At 36.6% G+C, this 17,913-nt stretch overlaps 1 protein-coding gene across 2 annotated transcripts in view; it reads right to left on the bottom strand.

The window, feature by feature from the left end:
* The window catches only part of MEIKIN (meiotic kinetochore factor), a 99,384-nt gene that overhangs the window by 57,465 nt on the left and 24,006 nt on the right, over window positions 1–17,913 (bottom strand). For both annotated transcript variants that reach the window (XM_054694445.1, XM_054694446.1), the window contains exons 9-11: window positions 11,098–11,259; window positions 8,393–8,473; window positions 2,688–2,807 (exon numbers count right to left, since the gene is read on the bottom strand). In XM_054694445.1, the coding sequence (XP_054550420.1) occupies window positions 2,688–2,807; window positions 8,393–8,473; window positions 11,098–11,259 (363 nt within the window). The remainder of the gene's footprint in view (window positions 1–2,687; window positions 2,808–8,392; window positions 8,474–11,097; window positions 11,260–17,913) is intronic.

Here is a 17,913-nt window from a genome sequence, read left to right as displayed (position 1 = left end):
GCCCAAAGATTCAGACCTAAAATCCCAAGCAAAATTAGAATTAAGGTAGAGCAGCTAACAAAAATATGAATCCATTTATATACCCACTCCAGTAAAATTATGGCACACCCAAAATAAGGAGAACTTAAAAGAAGCCAGAAATAAAAGATCTACAGTCACCATGGCCACCCTCAGGCACAATGCTTCACTAGAAGTACAGAGAAGATAGATACAGAAAAGATGCTTTATTCAGTTATAACTTCCTACGGCAAAAGAATACAAATTAAGATGAGCAAAGGGAAAAGGCACAAAGGGTAGAGGCCAGGAGAAAAGGCATAGAGGCTGAATCCCAGAGGACAAGCTTTCAGTTATCATCTCCTAGATGAGTCATATGGACAGCATATAATACTCCCATGTGCAAAGTGTTGCCAATTAGGGAAATTCAGCAAGCCTTGATATTAGGGTATTTTTCTGTAGTCAGACACAAACACAAACAGTCCTACATGACTGATCTCATTGCTCAGATGTCAGTCCCCAGAGGTCAAACTGATATGAGATGGTCCAAAGGCCACAGGTATCGAAAATAGGTATTCACCATAAATCAAATTTTAGCATAAAGTACCTGACATATTTCAGGACATACGGAGATGATGAGGAGGGAAGTACTGAAGAAATTACCAAACTATAACAAATTAATGAAAGGCAGAATATGCCAAAACTCACAGGTCATTTCCTAATAGCCTTGCCATAGGCTAGTTCTGAGGACCTTGGGAATGCACAGACCTGCTGAGTTAACCCTTCCTTGCATATATATAATTTGCAAGTAAATGACAAGCTAACAGCAAAGTTGTGACAGCAAGATGGAACTCAAAAGACAGTGGAAAGCTACCATCAAAGAGCAGAGAGAAAAATGTCAAGATGGAAGTAATATACCCAATAGATAGGGGGAAAATTAGGAAGAAACATATTCACATCATAACAAACTAGAAATAGAAGGAAAGTTTTTAACCACATAACTGTGGTCCTGAGTATTGTTTCTCAATGATTTTTGGTTTTTCTTGGAGAAGTTACTTCCTGGCACCCTTGTGGTTCAGTGAGACCATGTGATATACTCGACAATGAGTTTTGAGCAGAAGGAATGAATATAACTTCCAGGTCAGAACATTTAATTGCCAATGTAAGACCTTTTGAACTTTTTTCCCCCTGGCATAGTTTCTAGGTGATTATCCTGACAACTACAGTTCAGTCAATTCAGTCGAAGTATAGCATGATCAAGAAATATTCCTATGCCACTTTAGCCACTACTATTTTCAAGTTATTTGTTAGCATAATTTACCATGATTAGTATAAATTATCTATAAAATAAGAAAACTTATAATAGAAATGAGAATTTCAAAGAGATATTAACATTTCCCTGTTCATCGCACCACTGTTCACAATAGCCAAAATGTAGAAACAACAAATGAAGGGATTCCTCAAAAGGGGGAAAAAAAAATAATAGGAGGGCCTCCCTGGTGGTTCAAAGGGTTAAGAAGCAACCTATGAAGCTATCCACAGCCACTGCAGAACAAGTTCAATCCCCGGCCAGCAAGCTACCTATATGGCCTGGCAGACTTCTGCCTCGCCTGCTGTTCCCCTCAGTAGTGTATTTCAGTCAGTCTGCCTGTTCTGTTCCCTAATCTGTCTCTGGTGAATCCTCTGACCAACCCCCCCCCCACACACACACCTCTGGCCTATACCCCAGTTCTTATATGCATAAATAAATAAATCTTTTTTAAAAATTGGAGTATACATTGGAGTATTATTCAGCTTTTAAAAAGGAAGGAAATCTTAAACTACAGTACAACATGGATGAACCAGAGGATATTATGTTAAGTGCAATAAGCCAGTCATGGAGGAAAATTTAGTCCATTCAAATTTCTTCTCTCTACCAAAGATGGTGCTGCTTAAGTTTTTGCCTCCTCGCTTCCCACTTTTCCCCAACTTATTCCCTAAAGTACTGACACAAGAACATCTAATAATCATCTCCTGTTCACAATCCTTTATTTGCCCCTCTTAGGAAAAAAACTGAAATTCTTCAATACGGATTTAAGACTCTTTAAGATGAACAGCTTTCTCTTCACCACCCAGTTCCCCATCCTCACTCCAGAAACATCAAAAATATCTAGCTACACTGAACTACAAAGCATCATTAAAGCTCTGCCTCTTTATTTCTTTTTCTCTTTCCCTTTTTGTCTTACTCTCTCTGTGTCCCTACTCTCCTTTTCTCTGTCTCTTTCTCTTTCCTTCCCCTGTCCCTCTGTTCTTTCTCTGTTCATTGCCTCTCTTTACTACCATTCCAAACCCATGGCTCTTTGTCATGAGTCTTATGTTTTCTTCATTACTATAACATAGTACTCCCATATATTTATCTTAGCATAATGTGGCTGGTGACCACAATTTATATGTACAGACAAAAAAATGAATTTTGGATCAAAATACTGTTTTCTCTAGTTGTTTAATATTCCCAAGATCTGATAATGTGAAGTGTTTTGGTTATAGCAGCCTAATATCCTTTATTTAATATTATAACTGATCTACATCATTTGCATGTAGATGATGTTAGCCTTACTTAAGTTTCATACTTCTTATAATATCACATATGCAACATATTTAATATAACAACAATAATTTATTTCAGTAAACTGAAGAAAAATTGAAAATACTACCTTATTTGAAGAATTTTCTTGCAAACTTGACACAGGAACGATTTCATTTGAATTAACATAATTGCTGATATTTGGAAATAGTTCTTCGAAAGATGTATTTTTAACTGGGGACAAATCAATCTATAAAGAAGATTATAATACTCTTTAGCTTTAAAATTATTTTTAAATAGGAATTTTTGTTTGCTACAGCATCATGTGATTTTTTTTCCTATTTGTTCATCCAACAAAGATTTATCAAGTGTCTCCTACATGAAACACATCTACTCAGTAACTATTCCTCCTGGAAAAATATCACCAGTTCTTCCCTTAAATTTCAGCCTTTCGTAGTGTTCTACCCTTGACTTCTTTTTGCCTACCAGAGATTTTTAAATTTCTAATACAGAACTCATTCCTGAACACCATATCCATATCTCTATCAGAAATCACCACCTTTTTCTACATTAAATTCAAAATGTTTACAAAACTTGTGATCTATAATCTCTAGGCTGGGATTCCAAAAGGCGTTGGCAACTTGACCAGCTAGATCTGACTAGAATAATCTGGACTGAACCTGCCAGACCACATATGTGGATGCCTAGAATGGACTGTCAGAGCTGTACTGGGTAAAGGGACTTGGGGGAGGGAAGGCTGAACTTGCCTAGTTACTATCCCATTTAGGAGAACAGAACAATTTCATGCCAATCCATGTGTATCTTGGAACAGTGTTAGGAAGCTCATATTAAAGCGAGACCCTGAAAAAATGAAAACTTCTCCAAGTCCTCAGGTCAACTAATTTTTTTTAAGGCTGACCAGCCAATGTCTGATAACATATAATTGAGGGGTCTCTACAGGTCATTAGGTGGAAGCAAATAGTGGACTGAGCCAAAGGGCCATTAGTTTCAGACTTATTTTGTATCAAAATGTAGACCTTAAATGTCAAGCCATTCAAACTACATTACAAAGCTAAAATAATCATAACAGGATGACACTAAAACAAAAATAGACACATAGACAAATGGGATAGAATTGAGAGGCCAGAAATAAACCTATCTCTACATGGACAGTTACAACAAAGGAGTCAAGAATATACACGGGAGCAAGGAAAGCCTCTTCAATAAGTGGTGTTAGGAAAACTGGACAGCCACATGCAAAAGAATGAAACTAGGGCCTCCCCGGTGGCGCAGCAGTTGAGCGCTGGGTTGCGAAGCTGCCCGCAGCCTCTGTAGCGCCGGTTCGATCCCCGGCTGCTCCCCAGCCACCGGAGGAGGGTCCCACATGGCGCGCAGACCTCTCCTGCCGCCCGCTGCTCCCCTCAGCAGTGTACTTCGGTCCTTCTGCCTGCTCTGCTCCCCGCTCTGGCTCTGGTGAATTCTCTTACCCTCCCGCACTTCTGACTGTACCCAGTGCTTGTATAAATAAATAAACAAACAAACAAACAAACAAACAAAAAAAAAAAAGAATGAAACTAGACCACTATCTCACACCATATACAAAAATCAATTCAAAATAGAAAAGGCTTGGATGTAAGATCTGAAATCATAAAATATATATAAGAAAACATAGGCAAAACACTCCATGATATAGGCTTCATAGATGTCTTTTTGGATTTGTCTCCAGCAGCAAGAGTAACAAGAGAGAAAAAAAATAATTGGGACTACATCAAACTAAAAGGTTTCTGCACAGCAAAAGAAACTCAATATAACCAAAAGATACTCTGAAGAATGGGAGAAAGTATTTATACAAAATACATCTGACTAGGGGCTAAAATCAAAGATCTATAAAGAACTCATACAAACAAAAAGAAAACAAATAACCCAATCAAAAAAATGGGGCAGAAAAGCTAAATAGGCAGTTCTCCAAAGAGGACATACAGATAGCCAACAGGCACACGAAAAGATGTTCAACTTCACTTATTATCAGGTAAATGCAAATCAAAACTACAATGAAATACCAACTCGCATCTGTGACAATTGTCTATATGAAAAAGAACAGAAACAAGTGCTGGTGAGGATATAAGGGTAAAAGGAACCCTCTTACACTGTTATGGGAATGTAGACTGGTTCAGCCCTTATAAAAAACAACATGGAGGTTTCTCAAAAGACTACAAATGGTGGGCCTCCCCGGTGGCGCAGCGGTTGAGCGCTGGGTTGCGAAGCTGCCCGCAGCCTCTGCAGCGACGGTTCGATCCCCAGCTGCTCCCCGGCCACCAGAGGAGGGTCCCACATGGCGCGCAGACCTCTCCTGCAGCCCGCTGCTCCCCTCAGCACTGTACTTCGGTAATTCTGCCTGCTCTGCTCCCTGCTCTGGCTCTGGTGAATTCTCTCACCCTCCCGCGCTTCTGACTGTACCCAGTGCTTATATAAATAAATAAATAAATCTTTAAAAAAAAAAAAAGACTACAAATGGATCTACCATATATCCCAGAAATTCCACTCCTATGTGTCTACCAGAAAAATACAATAATATTAATTCAAAAAGAATCATGCATTCCCATGTTCACTGCATCATTATATATAAAAGCTAAGCTATGGAAACAACCTAAGTGCCCAAATACAGATGAATGGATTAGTAAAATGTGATATACGGATACAATGAAACACTACTCATCTATCAAAAAAGATAAAATCTTGCCATTTGTGGGAACTTGCATGGAGCTGGAGGGCATTATGTTAAGTGAAATAAATCAGAAGAAGAAAGACAATTACCAGATGGTATCACTTATATGTGGAATATAAAGAAAACAAATGGTCAGATGAAGTCAAACTAAGAACTAACATTAGAAAGCTGACTACAGAACTGAGGCTACCTGAGAGGAAAAAGGAGAGGGTGGGGCAAGAATAAGGTGTGGAGGAATTACACTAGGTGTGGAGGAAGTGGACTCTGGGTTTCTTGGTTAGGTGTGATGTGGTAACACCACCTGGTGGGGGAGATCCTATACTATTAATACACAAACAACGTAAACCAACGTTAGAGCAAAACAAAATTAAAAAGAATAAAAAGAAAATTTAAAAAAGAAAAAAATGTCATGCTATTAAAAGTTCTTAAAAGTATTTTATTAAAAGATACTAGTCTTTACAGAATGGGAGAAAATATTTGCAAATCATCTATCTCATAAGGATTTAATATCTAAACAAAATAAAGATACAACTCAACAAAGACAAATAATCTAATCAAAAATGGGCAAAGAATATGTGTCGACACAAATGGCCATCAAACCCAAATGCAGGGCCTCCCCGGTGGCGCAGTGGTTGAGCGCTGGGTTGCAAGGCTGCCTGAAGCCTCTGCGGTGCCGGTTCGATCCCCAGCTGCTCCCCGGCCACTGGAGGAGGGTCCCACATGGCGCGCAGACCTCTCCTGCCGCCCGCTGCTCCCCTCAGCAGTGTACTTCGGTCCTTCTGCCTGCTCTGCTCCCCGCTCTGGCTCTGGTGAATTCTCTCACCCTCCCGCGCTTCTGACTGTACCCAGTGCTTGTATAAATAAATAAATCAATCTTTAAAAAAAAAAAAAAAAAAAACCCAAATGCAAAGTCACAACAAGATACCACTCATTTTTAGGTGTACCTATAAAGAAGATGCCAATAATTGTTGGTAGAATATGAACAACTTAGGACACTCACATAATGCTGCTGGGAATATAAAATGGATCAACCATGTTGGAAAACAGTCTAGCATTCCTCGAGTGATCAACCATAGAGTTACCATGAAACTCAGCAATTTTACTCCTAGGTATACCCAAGAGAAAAGAGAACAAATATCCAGACATAACCCTTTTTAACTGAATGCCTACAGCAGCACTATTCATAATAGCCAAAAGGCTCTCAACAAAATGAACTATTATTTGGCAATGAAAAGAAAAAAGTACTATAATATGGATGAAACTTCTATGGTACACAGAAGTACCATATGTACATATGGTACATACTATAATATGGATGAAACTTCATGCAAAATGACAGATGCCAGTCACAAAAGACCCCATTCATAAAAAATGTCAATCTCTATAGAGATGGAGAGTATACTGTTGATTACACAGGGCTGAATCGTTGGATGGAGAAATAAGTCTGTAACAGATGAACTGAATGAGGCTTCTTTTTGAGGTGATAAAAATGTTCTAAAGTTGACTGTGGCAATGATTGCACATATCTGTGAATATACTAAAAACCAGTAAAGTTTAAACTCTAAATAGGTAAATTATATATCACATGAATTATACCTCAATAAAGCTGTTATTAACAGTAATTCCCAAAAAAGTATCAGTTACCATGTGACCCAGCAATTCTGTTGCCACTTCCAGGTGTATATACAAGGAAGAAGAAACATATGTTCACATGAATGTTCATAGCAATATTATTCATTCCAAATTACTGATCAATTAGTGAATTAAATGTGAATATTAAAAAACTGTGAATATTCTTATAGTGAGATATGATTCATCCATTAAAAAAGCAGGATACCATTCATCCATTATATTCATGCTATAACATGGATGAACTTCAAAAATATGCTAAGGGAACTTTTGTTCATCAAAGGACACAATTAACAAAATGAAAAAGTAACCAAAAGAATGGGGGGAAATATTTGCAAACCATTTATCTGATAGGAGTGAATATCCAGCACATATAAAGAGTTCCTACAATTCAACAACAAAAAAGTAAATAATCTGATAAAAAATGGGCAAAGGACTTGAACAGACGTAACTCCAAAGAGTTATGGCCAGTAAGCATGGGAAAAGATGTTCAATATCACTAGCCACAATGAGATACCATCTCACTTGTGAAGATCAGTATTATTATTTTAAAAGAACAACAAATGTAGGCAAGGATGTGAGAAATTGAAACCCCTGAATATTGCTGGTAGGAATACAAAATAGTACTATTTTTATGGAAAACAGTATGGCAATTTCTCAAAATAGTAAAATGAGAATTGCCATGTGATCCAGCAAATCCTCTTCTGGGTTTATAACCAAAAGAATGGAAAACAGGGACATGAAGAATTATTTACATACTCTTATATTAGTAGCAGCAGTATTCACAATAGCCAAAGGTGGAAACAACACATATATTCTTAGACAAATCAAGGGAATAAACAAAGTGTGGTATATATAGTCAATGGGATATTATTTAGCCTTAAAAAAAGGACGAAAATTCCGACACATGCTACAAAATGGATGAAATCTGAAGACACTGTGGTAAGTGAAATAAGTTAGACACAAGAGGACAAATGTATGATTACATTTATATGGAGTACCTAGAGCAATCAAATTCAAAGAGAAATAAGGTAAAATGGTGCTTATCAGGAATTGAGGGAGACAGGATTGGGGAGTTATTGTTTAATGGGAATGGAGTTTCAGTTTTGCCAGATAAAAAATGTCCTGCATATGGATGGTGGCAATGTTGACACAACAACATGAATGTATTTGAATCATTCACTGGACAATGGTTAAAATGGTGAACTTTGTATTTTGTATTTAACTTTACTACAAGGAGAAGGTACAGTGGAGGAGGGGGAAGAGGAAAAGAACCCTGGCTAGTGCTGTAGTATTTTAATCTTTCTTTCATTTATGTATAGCAGTATACAGAATACTTCTAGTGAAAATGCCTCTATATAACAGAAAAATGCAGAAAGTAAAATCTCTTTGCAATACTTCCTGATGTGACAGAAATATAATAATGGGAAGGAGGGGGAGCCAGAAAATAGATATTACAAATTCCAAAGGCTAACACTTACCACTAAACCAGCTGTTTGGGAAGATGGAGTACTTGTTAACAGGCCTCTGCTTTTCTTATCAGGAGTACTGGAATTTATTTTCTATCAATATTTTGTGGAAAAGGGGATTGAAAAGCAGAAAGAAATAAACTATTTTATGCAGTATAAAAATGCAATTTAAAATTAATAGATATCATAATGTGTCATATTTATAAAAATTTTATTTGCTAATTAAATTTCAAACTACTACATAGGCGCCTAAGGAATATATTGACTTGAGAATTCTATGTGGCACAAATATATGAGAATACTTTGGTTGAAATCACTATTATTTTAGGGAAAAAAGCTAATTAAAGTTTTTATTTAGGAGGGCCTCCCTGGTGGTGCAGCAGGTTGAGCGCTGTGCTGTGAAGCTGTCCGCAGCCTCTGCAGTGCCGGTTCGATTCTCGACCTGCCAGGGAAATACCCACATGGTGCGGCAGACCTCTCCTGTCTCGCCTGCTGCTCCCCTTAGCAGTTTTTGGTCTGCCTGCCTGTTCTGCTCCCCGCTCTGTCTCTGGTGAATTCTCTCACCCTCCCTTTCTTCTGGCCTGTATCCTAGTTCTTGTATAAATTAAAAAAAAAAATCTTAAAAAAAAAAAGTTTTGATTTAGGAAATGGTGCTTTTATTATCTTTGTTAACTGCCAAGAAAAGCATGTTACTTCTATCATTTGATTCCTAGTATATTATTGTATTTTTTTTATGGAAAGGGATTATTTCTAGAGCTGTTAAAACCTATATATAGCAAGAATTGTATAAAATGTGTAAGTTTAAATGCACATAGGTATTTCATTTACGGAACATCAAGCTAAAGAAATTATAAAATAGGATACACAATGGATTTCTATTTCTTGATGATGCAAAGAGGAAGACAGAGGGACAAGTTGATAAGTAAAGGAGGTGAGAGTGACAAGAAAGACAAGAAGAGAGAACTGATAAGTTTGAGAGAGACAAAGGACAGACTGGGAGAGGAGGGTGATGGGTGAGGAGAGGAGGAGGAGGAAGAACAGGAGCCTGATGAAGGATGGGGAAACAGACGGCAGTGGAAGAGAAAGCGAGGAAGCCAAAGAAGAGAGAGATGGAGAAGACAGATCAACAGAGACCAGGAGTAGAAAGACAGAAAGATTGACAGAGAAACAGTCAGAGAGACGAAGGGCAGAGAGAGAGCATGAAATCAAGACAGATAAAGGTGATGAAAGAGAAAGAGTTTGTAACTGAGAGACAGTACCTGGGAGAGCAAAGACGAAGCAAGAAGAACAGAGTAACAGAATGATAGAGATTTGTCAAAGAATGGAAGACAAGTAGCTTTATTTCTAGCAATCAGCTGTCTTTTCAGCTTTTAGAGTCCACGAGACAATTATGTTGCTCTGATAAATCTCTTTGAACTGGTGTCTATTATATGTTGTCAAGCTGGGAACCTAAAATCCGTTAAAACTTAAACATAGGAAAGTTTATATTAGATTTATTTTTTCTTTCTTTCCTCTCTGCCTTTGTTTCACTCTTTTCTCTCTGGGGCTTAATATCTCTTAAACTAGTTGTTTGTTCAAGACATAATCTGGAATGATTTATTAGGAAAATTTTTATCAAAAAAATTGTATGGTTAAATTTACCTGGTACACTGAATATATTGTCTTTCTAATTTATTAGCCATATAATCTTTTAACTTCTTCATCTGAACAATGGTGATTACTCTACCCCTAGAAATTGTTGTGCAAAGTCTACACAGTATTATATGTAAAAAAGAGCTTGGAGAATGATAATAATGATAGCTAATGATAATAATATTATCATTATTATCCTTGTGGCAGTCAAAGAGGTGTGATGTTCACATTTCCTAGAACAAAGAAACTATCCAGCTACAGTTATTCTAAGAAACTCTCTGATCCACTGCAAGGAGAGCATTTATCCTATAACCTGCACTGCAACATCTTTAGAATCTGCTTCAGCTTTCTGTTTAGGGCAATCATCTTCTTGGGTAACCCTCAGCCAACTGCCAACGTCTGAGAATATCAGGCCAATATTAGATTCTTGAATTGGAATCTTTATTCCATACCTTCACACTGGGAGAGCTTCTGTTAGATCTACATTGAGGACTAAGACTATTCCTGCCCAATCCTGCTTCCTTGCTGCTTTCGCTTCTAAGGTATTATCCCTTCCAATACCACTTGACCTGTTTAATCCCATCTCAGTGTCTGCTTCCCAGTGGTCCCAATTAACACAATTATCAATTATAGTCCATTTTAAAAACCTCTACCTAAATACAGCTGTAAGCATATAACTTCTCTGTATTTTTCCTAGATTTGTTAAGAAATTTTACATATTTAAGTCTTCCCAAAGTATATTTTCTTTTTATAATCTTTTCGAGAATTGCTTAATGAGGATCCTCCCTGGTGGTACAAGGGGTTAAGTCTCAGCACTATCAAGCTATCAGAAGCCACAGCGGCACCAGTTCAATCCCTGGCCAGGGAGCTAACCCATATGGTGCAGCAGACCTCTCCTGTCTCACCCACTGCTCCCCTCAGCACCCACTGTATTTCAGTAGACCGCCTGTTCTGCTTCCTACTCGGTCTCTGGTCAATCCTCTCACCTCTCACTCCTCTAGCCTACCCCCCAGATCTTGTATGCAAATGAATAAAATAAATCTTTAAAAAAAAAAAGAATTACTTAATGAAAGATCAGAGCTTACCAATACAGGTTCCAGGGGCTGAGGCAGTAGAACTTTGGTAACTGATTTATCTGCATTACTTTCAAAAACATGCTTCTGGTGAGATGATGGAACCTTGAATTTTAGATGAGAACTTAACATTGTCTGAAAATCTGTATCACTAGGTTCCGGATATTTTTCAGGCTGAAACAAATTCAGAATCATGAGATACATTTCACAGTTCTGTAAAAACATTTCTAGCACTTATCAGATATTCTATTTTTACTGTAAAATATATACACATTACATTTATTACTATCAAAATAGGACATCTATATATGCATATATAATTCTATTTCTTTCCTCAATGTGAAAAATATTTCAAAGATAAATGTTTTTCTCAAAAAGGAAAGATTTTCTATATAGTTGAGGGAAAAAACTAGAAAGACAAAAGAGTTTGAAACATACTCAGCTCAAAAAATTTCCCTATGTGTTGTGGTGATATGTATCTGAGGAGGTCTGTGCCTTTGAATCACATACAGTGTTGTAAATCAATGTTACCTCAATAAAAAAAAATAATAAAAATAAGTGTTAAAAAAATTTCCCTACCACATTTAAGGTAACAAACCCCAAAAAGAGTTCTATGAAAACAAACGACAATGAGATCTATCAATATTTTAAACAAAATTTTAGAGAAAATGTTACATAAGTTTATACAAACATCTTTTTTTTTTTGTATTTATTTATTTTTTTTGTTTTTGTTTTTGTTTTTTTTTATTGTTATATTCCCCATACAATTGCAGCCCCCCCATTCTGACCCAATCCCTCCCCTCCCGCCCCCGCCCCCCTAAAAGTGTCTCTGGTTCATAGTTTTTTGTTGATTTTGATTTTCACTTTCTTATAGTTATTCATTTTCCTGGTCCCTTATTTAAGTTTTCTAGATTCCTGCTATGAGTGAGACCATCCGGTATTTTTCTTTTTCTTTTTGGCTTATTTCGCTGAGCATGATCCCTTCCAGCGCCATCCATGTTGCTGCAAATTGCATGTGTTTATCTTTTTTGAATGCTGAGTAATATTCCATGGTATATATGTGCCACATCTTCTTGATCCAGTCATCTATTTTTGGGCATTTGGGTTGTTTCCAAAGCTTAGCTATTGTAAACAGTGCTGCTATAAACATAGGGGTGCAGGTGTTCTTTGGAATTGATGTTTCTGTGTCCTTTGGGTAAATACCTAGGAGTGGAATTGCTGGATCATATGGAAGCTCTATGTTTAGTAGGTCCAGAAATCTCCACACAGCTTTCCATAGTGGTTGGACCAGTTTGCACTCCCACCAACAGTGCAGAAGAGTTCCTTTTTCTCCACACCCTCGCCAACATTTGTTGTTGCTAGTTTTTTTAATATGTGCCATTCTCACTGGTGTAAGATAGTATCTCATGGTAGTTTTGATTTGCATTTCCCTGATGACAAGTGATGTTGAACATTTTTTCATATGCCTGTTGGCCATTTGCATTTCCTCTTCAGAGAAGTTTCTTTTTAGCTCTTCTGCCCATTTTTGGACTGGATTATTTTCTTTGTTGTTGTTGAGTCTCATCAGCTCTTTGCAGATTTTTGTGATCAGTCCTTTATCATTAGTGTTGGGTGCAAAAATGTTCTCCCAGTTGGTGGGGTTTCTCTTTGTTTTTGTTATTGTCTCTTTTGCTGTGCAGAAGCTCTTTAATTTGATGTAGTCCCAGCTGTTTATCTTTGCCTTCACTATCACTGCTTTGGGTGATGTGTCTGTAAAGATGTCTTTGATGTGCAAATCACGTAGTGTTTCGCCTATATTTCCTTCTATATATTTTATGGTTTCAGGTCTTATGTCTAGTTCTTTAATCCATTTTGAGTTGATTTTTGTGTACGGTGTGAGGTAGTGGTCAAGCTTCATTCTTTTGCATGTAGCGACCCAGTTTTCCCAGCACCATTTATTGAACAAACTTTCTTTGCTCCAATGCATAGTCTTTGCTCCTTTATACAAACATCTTTATTATGTAATGATCTTCATTTAGGAAACCAAAAGTTCTCTTTTGGTTCTTTCTTTTGGAAAGAAAGTGTGCTCCATTACCAACTAATCCTGCACTGTACATTCAGACGGTTCACAACTGTTTGTCTTAGGTTAATTAACTTGTCTTATGCTTTCAAGATGTATTTATAACATTCCAAGTTTAAGTTTATTCAACATAACTGAAGAGGTGTAACTTGAGTGGGATGCTGAAAAAAATGGCACAATTTTGAGTTAGGAGTTGGGGGTTAAGAGAATAGTTAAGCAAACAAAAGAAAGAAGAAGAGGTATAAGGTTTAAAGCTATATTCCCTGCAAAGGAAAGAACAGGGAATGGAGCAAAGAGTGACATTTACTCGCATCTACAGACTGCTTGTATACTGACTTTTCTTTCAATTCATGTCATCTTCAGCAATTTCATTATCCAGGTTGATCCTCATGAAATATGCTCCCTCTTCATTGGAAAATTCAATTTTCTGATTCCACCATCTTAAATTCATTCATTATGCTTCTGATATCTTATTTCTTCCTTATCTACTACCATCCATCATTATAATTACTTTCCAATTCCTTTCTTTTTTTCTATCACAGTGGCCTGACAAACCCCCAGCCCTAGAAGAACCCTGATAGCAGTATCCCCTGAAGTTTCAGTAGAACAGGGTGTTAGAAAACATTATACAATCTGGCACAAGAAATTCACCACAAACTCAAAAGGAGTAGCCACAGACTGGCAACTCTACTATTCTTCTCTAACATGTCATACACCATTTTCCTTAAACTTTTAGCCTCCTTTTCTCTACCATTTTTAGCAGATATCCTTGAAACAAAAGAAGACAGTAAACAGGGTGTCATCACTTTGGACTCCTAATTTTGGAGACCCAATAAAATGAAAATTGTTTAAAATTTTATTAAAAATTTCAAGATGGCAACAGCAGAGCATTCAATGAAGTGCGGAGTCCTCTTAAACACAAAACCAATCCTGCCACCACTCCATCTACAAATGTACCACAATGGAAGTATCCCTCCACTTTTAAAGGCTGCTTCTCCCATGTGTATTCTGAATCCCTTCATCCTCATCTTTGCAAGAACCTTATTTCTATAGGAAAGTGGTTTTTAAAACTGATTTAATGAGATAAAATTCACATACCATAAAATTACTCAGTTAAAATATAAAATTCAATGGTTTTTAGTTTATTCACAGGGTTGTACAGTCACCAACACAGCCTAATTTTAGAACATTTTTGACCCCATGAAAAGAAAGCTTATAGCCATATGGAGATTCCTTAAAAAATTAAAGATAGAACCATATGATCCAGCAATCCCACTCCTGGGTGTATACACAAAGCAAATGAAAATAAGTTATCGAAGAGGTACCCTCCCTTCTGTGTTCATTGCAGCATTAGTCACAATAGTTAAGATACAGAAACAATTTCAGTGTCTATCAATGAATCAATGGATAAAAAAGATGTGATCACTCTCTCACATGTGCACACATACACTCACACACACACACAGAGGAATATTATTTAGCCACAAGAAAGTAGTAATTCTGACATTTAGAACAACTTGGACCTTGAGAGCATTATGCTGAGTAAGGCAAAAGTTAAAGAGTATGGCATCATTTTTATATGAAATCTTTAAAAAACAGTCAAACTTACATAAAATGGAGTAGAAAAGATTTGCTAATGGCTGGATGGGGGGGTATAAAAGAAGCTAGTAAAAGAGTATAAATTTTCAACTCTGAGATGAATAAAGTCTGAATAATGGTGACTATTGTGAAGTTGATAACACTGTATTATATAATTGAAATTTGATGAAAGAGTAGAACATAAATGTCCTCACCAAACAGAATGAATGAATGAATGAATAAGATGATAAATATGTTAATTCACCATATGGGGGAATCCTTTTGCAACATATATGTATATCAAATGCCCACAATGTACTCCTGCAATTTGTCAATTTCATTTCAATAAATCTGAAATATAAAAATTATGCATTTCTTGTAAACACATAGTTGGGTCGTGTTTTTTTGAGCCATTCTGACGATCTCTGTTTTTTAATTTGTGCATTATATTAGTTATCTTCCTAACATTAAGTGATTATTAATATAGTTGGGTTTTAATATCTATACCATGTTTGCTATTATATTCTATTGGTTATCCCTGCTTTTTGTTTTCATTTTTGTCTTCTGCTCTTTTCTGCTTTGTGTTTAATTGAATATTTTGTATTATCCTATTTTCTTTCCTTTCTAAGTTCATTAGACACGCTTCTTGTTTTTAACATTTTTTCAGTGGTTATCATAGTATTTACAACATACCTTTACAACTAATCCAAGTGCATGTTCAAATAATAGTATACTATATCACTGCAGTGCAAGTAGCATAGAATAACAAAATGTTCCTACTTACTCCCTCCCATCCCTTGCTGTCATTAATTTGGTATAAGTATATGTATATTTATTACACATAAATAAAAACCTCTCTTCTGACATTATCCACTTATTCTTATTCTTTTATGTTGTCTATTTTTTCTTTCAATATCCTGTGCATATTAATCAGTTATTTCAAATTTCTGATCAGATAATGCTAACATGACTGCCATATCTGACTTTGACATTTTTTGTCTTTTAGTATGTGTTGTAAGTTTTTGCTAAAAGATGGACATGATGTACTTAGTAATAGGAATTGGGATGAACAGCCTTTTAGTAAAGTCATGGTAAAGTGACTCCCATGGAGGGAGATGAGGTGGTCTATAGTACCATGGTATTGTCTCAATCTTTTGGTGAGTCTCTGCCCTGTACTGTAGACTTTATCAGTGCATCTTAGTATTCTTCTCCCTTAAAAGTGGGACAGGTTGGGCCTCCCCTGGTGGCGCAGGTGGTTGAGCACCATGCTGTGAAGCTGTCTGCAACCGCTGCAGCACCAGTTCGATCCCAGCCAGCCAGCAAGGGTCCCACATGGTGCGGCAGACCTCTCCTGTCTCGCTCGCTGCTCCCCTCAGCAATGTATTTCTTCAATCTGCCTGTTCTGTTCCCCGCTCTGGCTCTGGTGAATTCTCTCACCCTCCCGCACATCTGGCCTGTATCCCAGTTCTTGTATACATAAATAAATAAATATTTAAAAAAAAAAAAAGTGGGACAGGTTGGTAATGGGAGCTAGAGTTCCGTATTTCCTCTCCTCTATTTTGAAGAGGAAAACTTGCTGGAGCTGTGTATCTCTGCTCCTCCACCCCCATAAGTTAGACTCTGATAAATCTAGAAAAAATTAAGAGTCCAGTGAAACACTTTCAACTGAGAGTTGGTTTTGTTAAAAAGAATAGAATCTACTGTATATCTGCTTCCATGTTCCTTCCCACTAATGCCAGCAGGAGGAGATTTTTCTGATATTCACTGTGAGGATCTGGTAGATCTCTGGGAGGCCAAATACACAAAATCGTGGAAACCCCACAATGACTGAGATCCTTTGAGTTTTTAACTCTCAGAGTTGTCCATACTGAACCTTCAGCAATCTATCAATTACACTTTTGATTTTCCTACTCTAGCACTGATTCCCAGAGACATTTCTGTTCATATGTTTCTGCTCTGGTAAGTGGCAATTCTCTGTTTTCATCTGTCTCTCCAAGTTTTGGTGATTTGTTCTATGATCTTACTTCCTTGAAGGATCAAAAAAGATATGTTAGTTTCTCATTTTGTTCAGGTTTTTATTTGGTGTTAAGATGGAGTGATGATTTCTAAGTCTCCTACATGGTACATGGAAATTGGAAGGCCTCTAATTTTTCAAAATTGTAATACTGGACCTCTAAATGCTGAATACAGTATTCAGCATTGTTGACTACTCCCCCTTTGACAAGTAAACACTCTCTTCTCTTGACTTCTATAATACTATATTCTCTTTATCCTCCTCTTTATTTCCTTCTCTGACTATAGATTTTTCCAAGGATTGTTCCTAGACCCTTTTCTCTTATTACTCTATAGATACTCTTTCCCAGGTGACTCCATCCATACCCATGAATTTTAAAATATCAGTAATACTATATACTCCTCATCTGTATATTTATTCCCAGTATAGCTCTTACCACATTTTCATCTTCATGTGTCCTCAGACCCCCTACCTTTCCTATTACATTAAATAGCACCTTTATTCACTAGAGCAGCTTAAGACAGTAATCTATATGTTTCTCTTGACAATGACTCACTCCTTCATTCTCTTTATCTAATCTATGAACTACACAGGCAAAATTATCTTGAATCCATGCATATTTCTCCATCTCTTCTACAAAAGATCCCAGTACAGACCACTATAATGTTGCACCAGAAATCTTTCCAACATTGTATTATGGGTCTTGCTGCTCCCACTCTTGCTCTTTCAATTTTTTTGTCTCAACATACCAATGACAATATGGTATCGTAGAAAGAATGCAGGTTTTAGGCCCATAAAGACCAAAAACTGCCAGAAGCGCCTCAAACTGGTTAACATCCAAACCTCATTTTTTCTCAGCTATAAAATAGGTAAAAATAAAACATAACAAAATGACAAAAGGGTATAAAAAAGCTATAATTAATAAAAAGTGCTTAAATGATGCTTAGCATTGACTACATAGCAAATGTCTTATTTTACCTTAAATTTGTCATTAATAGACTTTAGATTATCCATATGGAAGTTGTAAAAAAAATTCTTTCATTAGACTTAGTAAGAGTATATGTTAATATAACAATGTGATTTAATTGCTAAGCTATAAAAACATTTTAAATTATTGACTTAAATAGCTGAAAAATAATTCCTATAAGGGTGTTGGTTAAAAACATGTTCTAAATTA

This window comes from Talpa occidentalis, unplaced genomic scaffold (assembly GCF_014898055.3).
Source record: "Talpa occidentalis isolate TD23 unplaced genomic scaffold, MPIMG_talOcc4v2.1 talOcc4.13, whole genome shotgun sequence".
In the NCBI taxonomy this organism is placed as follows: Eukaryota; Metazoa; Chordata; class Mammalia; order Eulipotyphla; family Talpidae; genus Talpa; species Talpa occidentalis.
The sequence above is the reverse complement of the archived record's forward strand: the minus strand, read 5'-3'. Positions and strand labels throughout refer to the sequence as shown.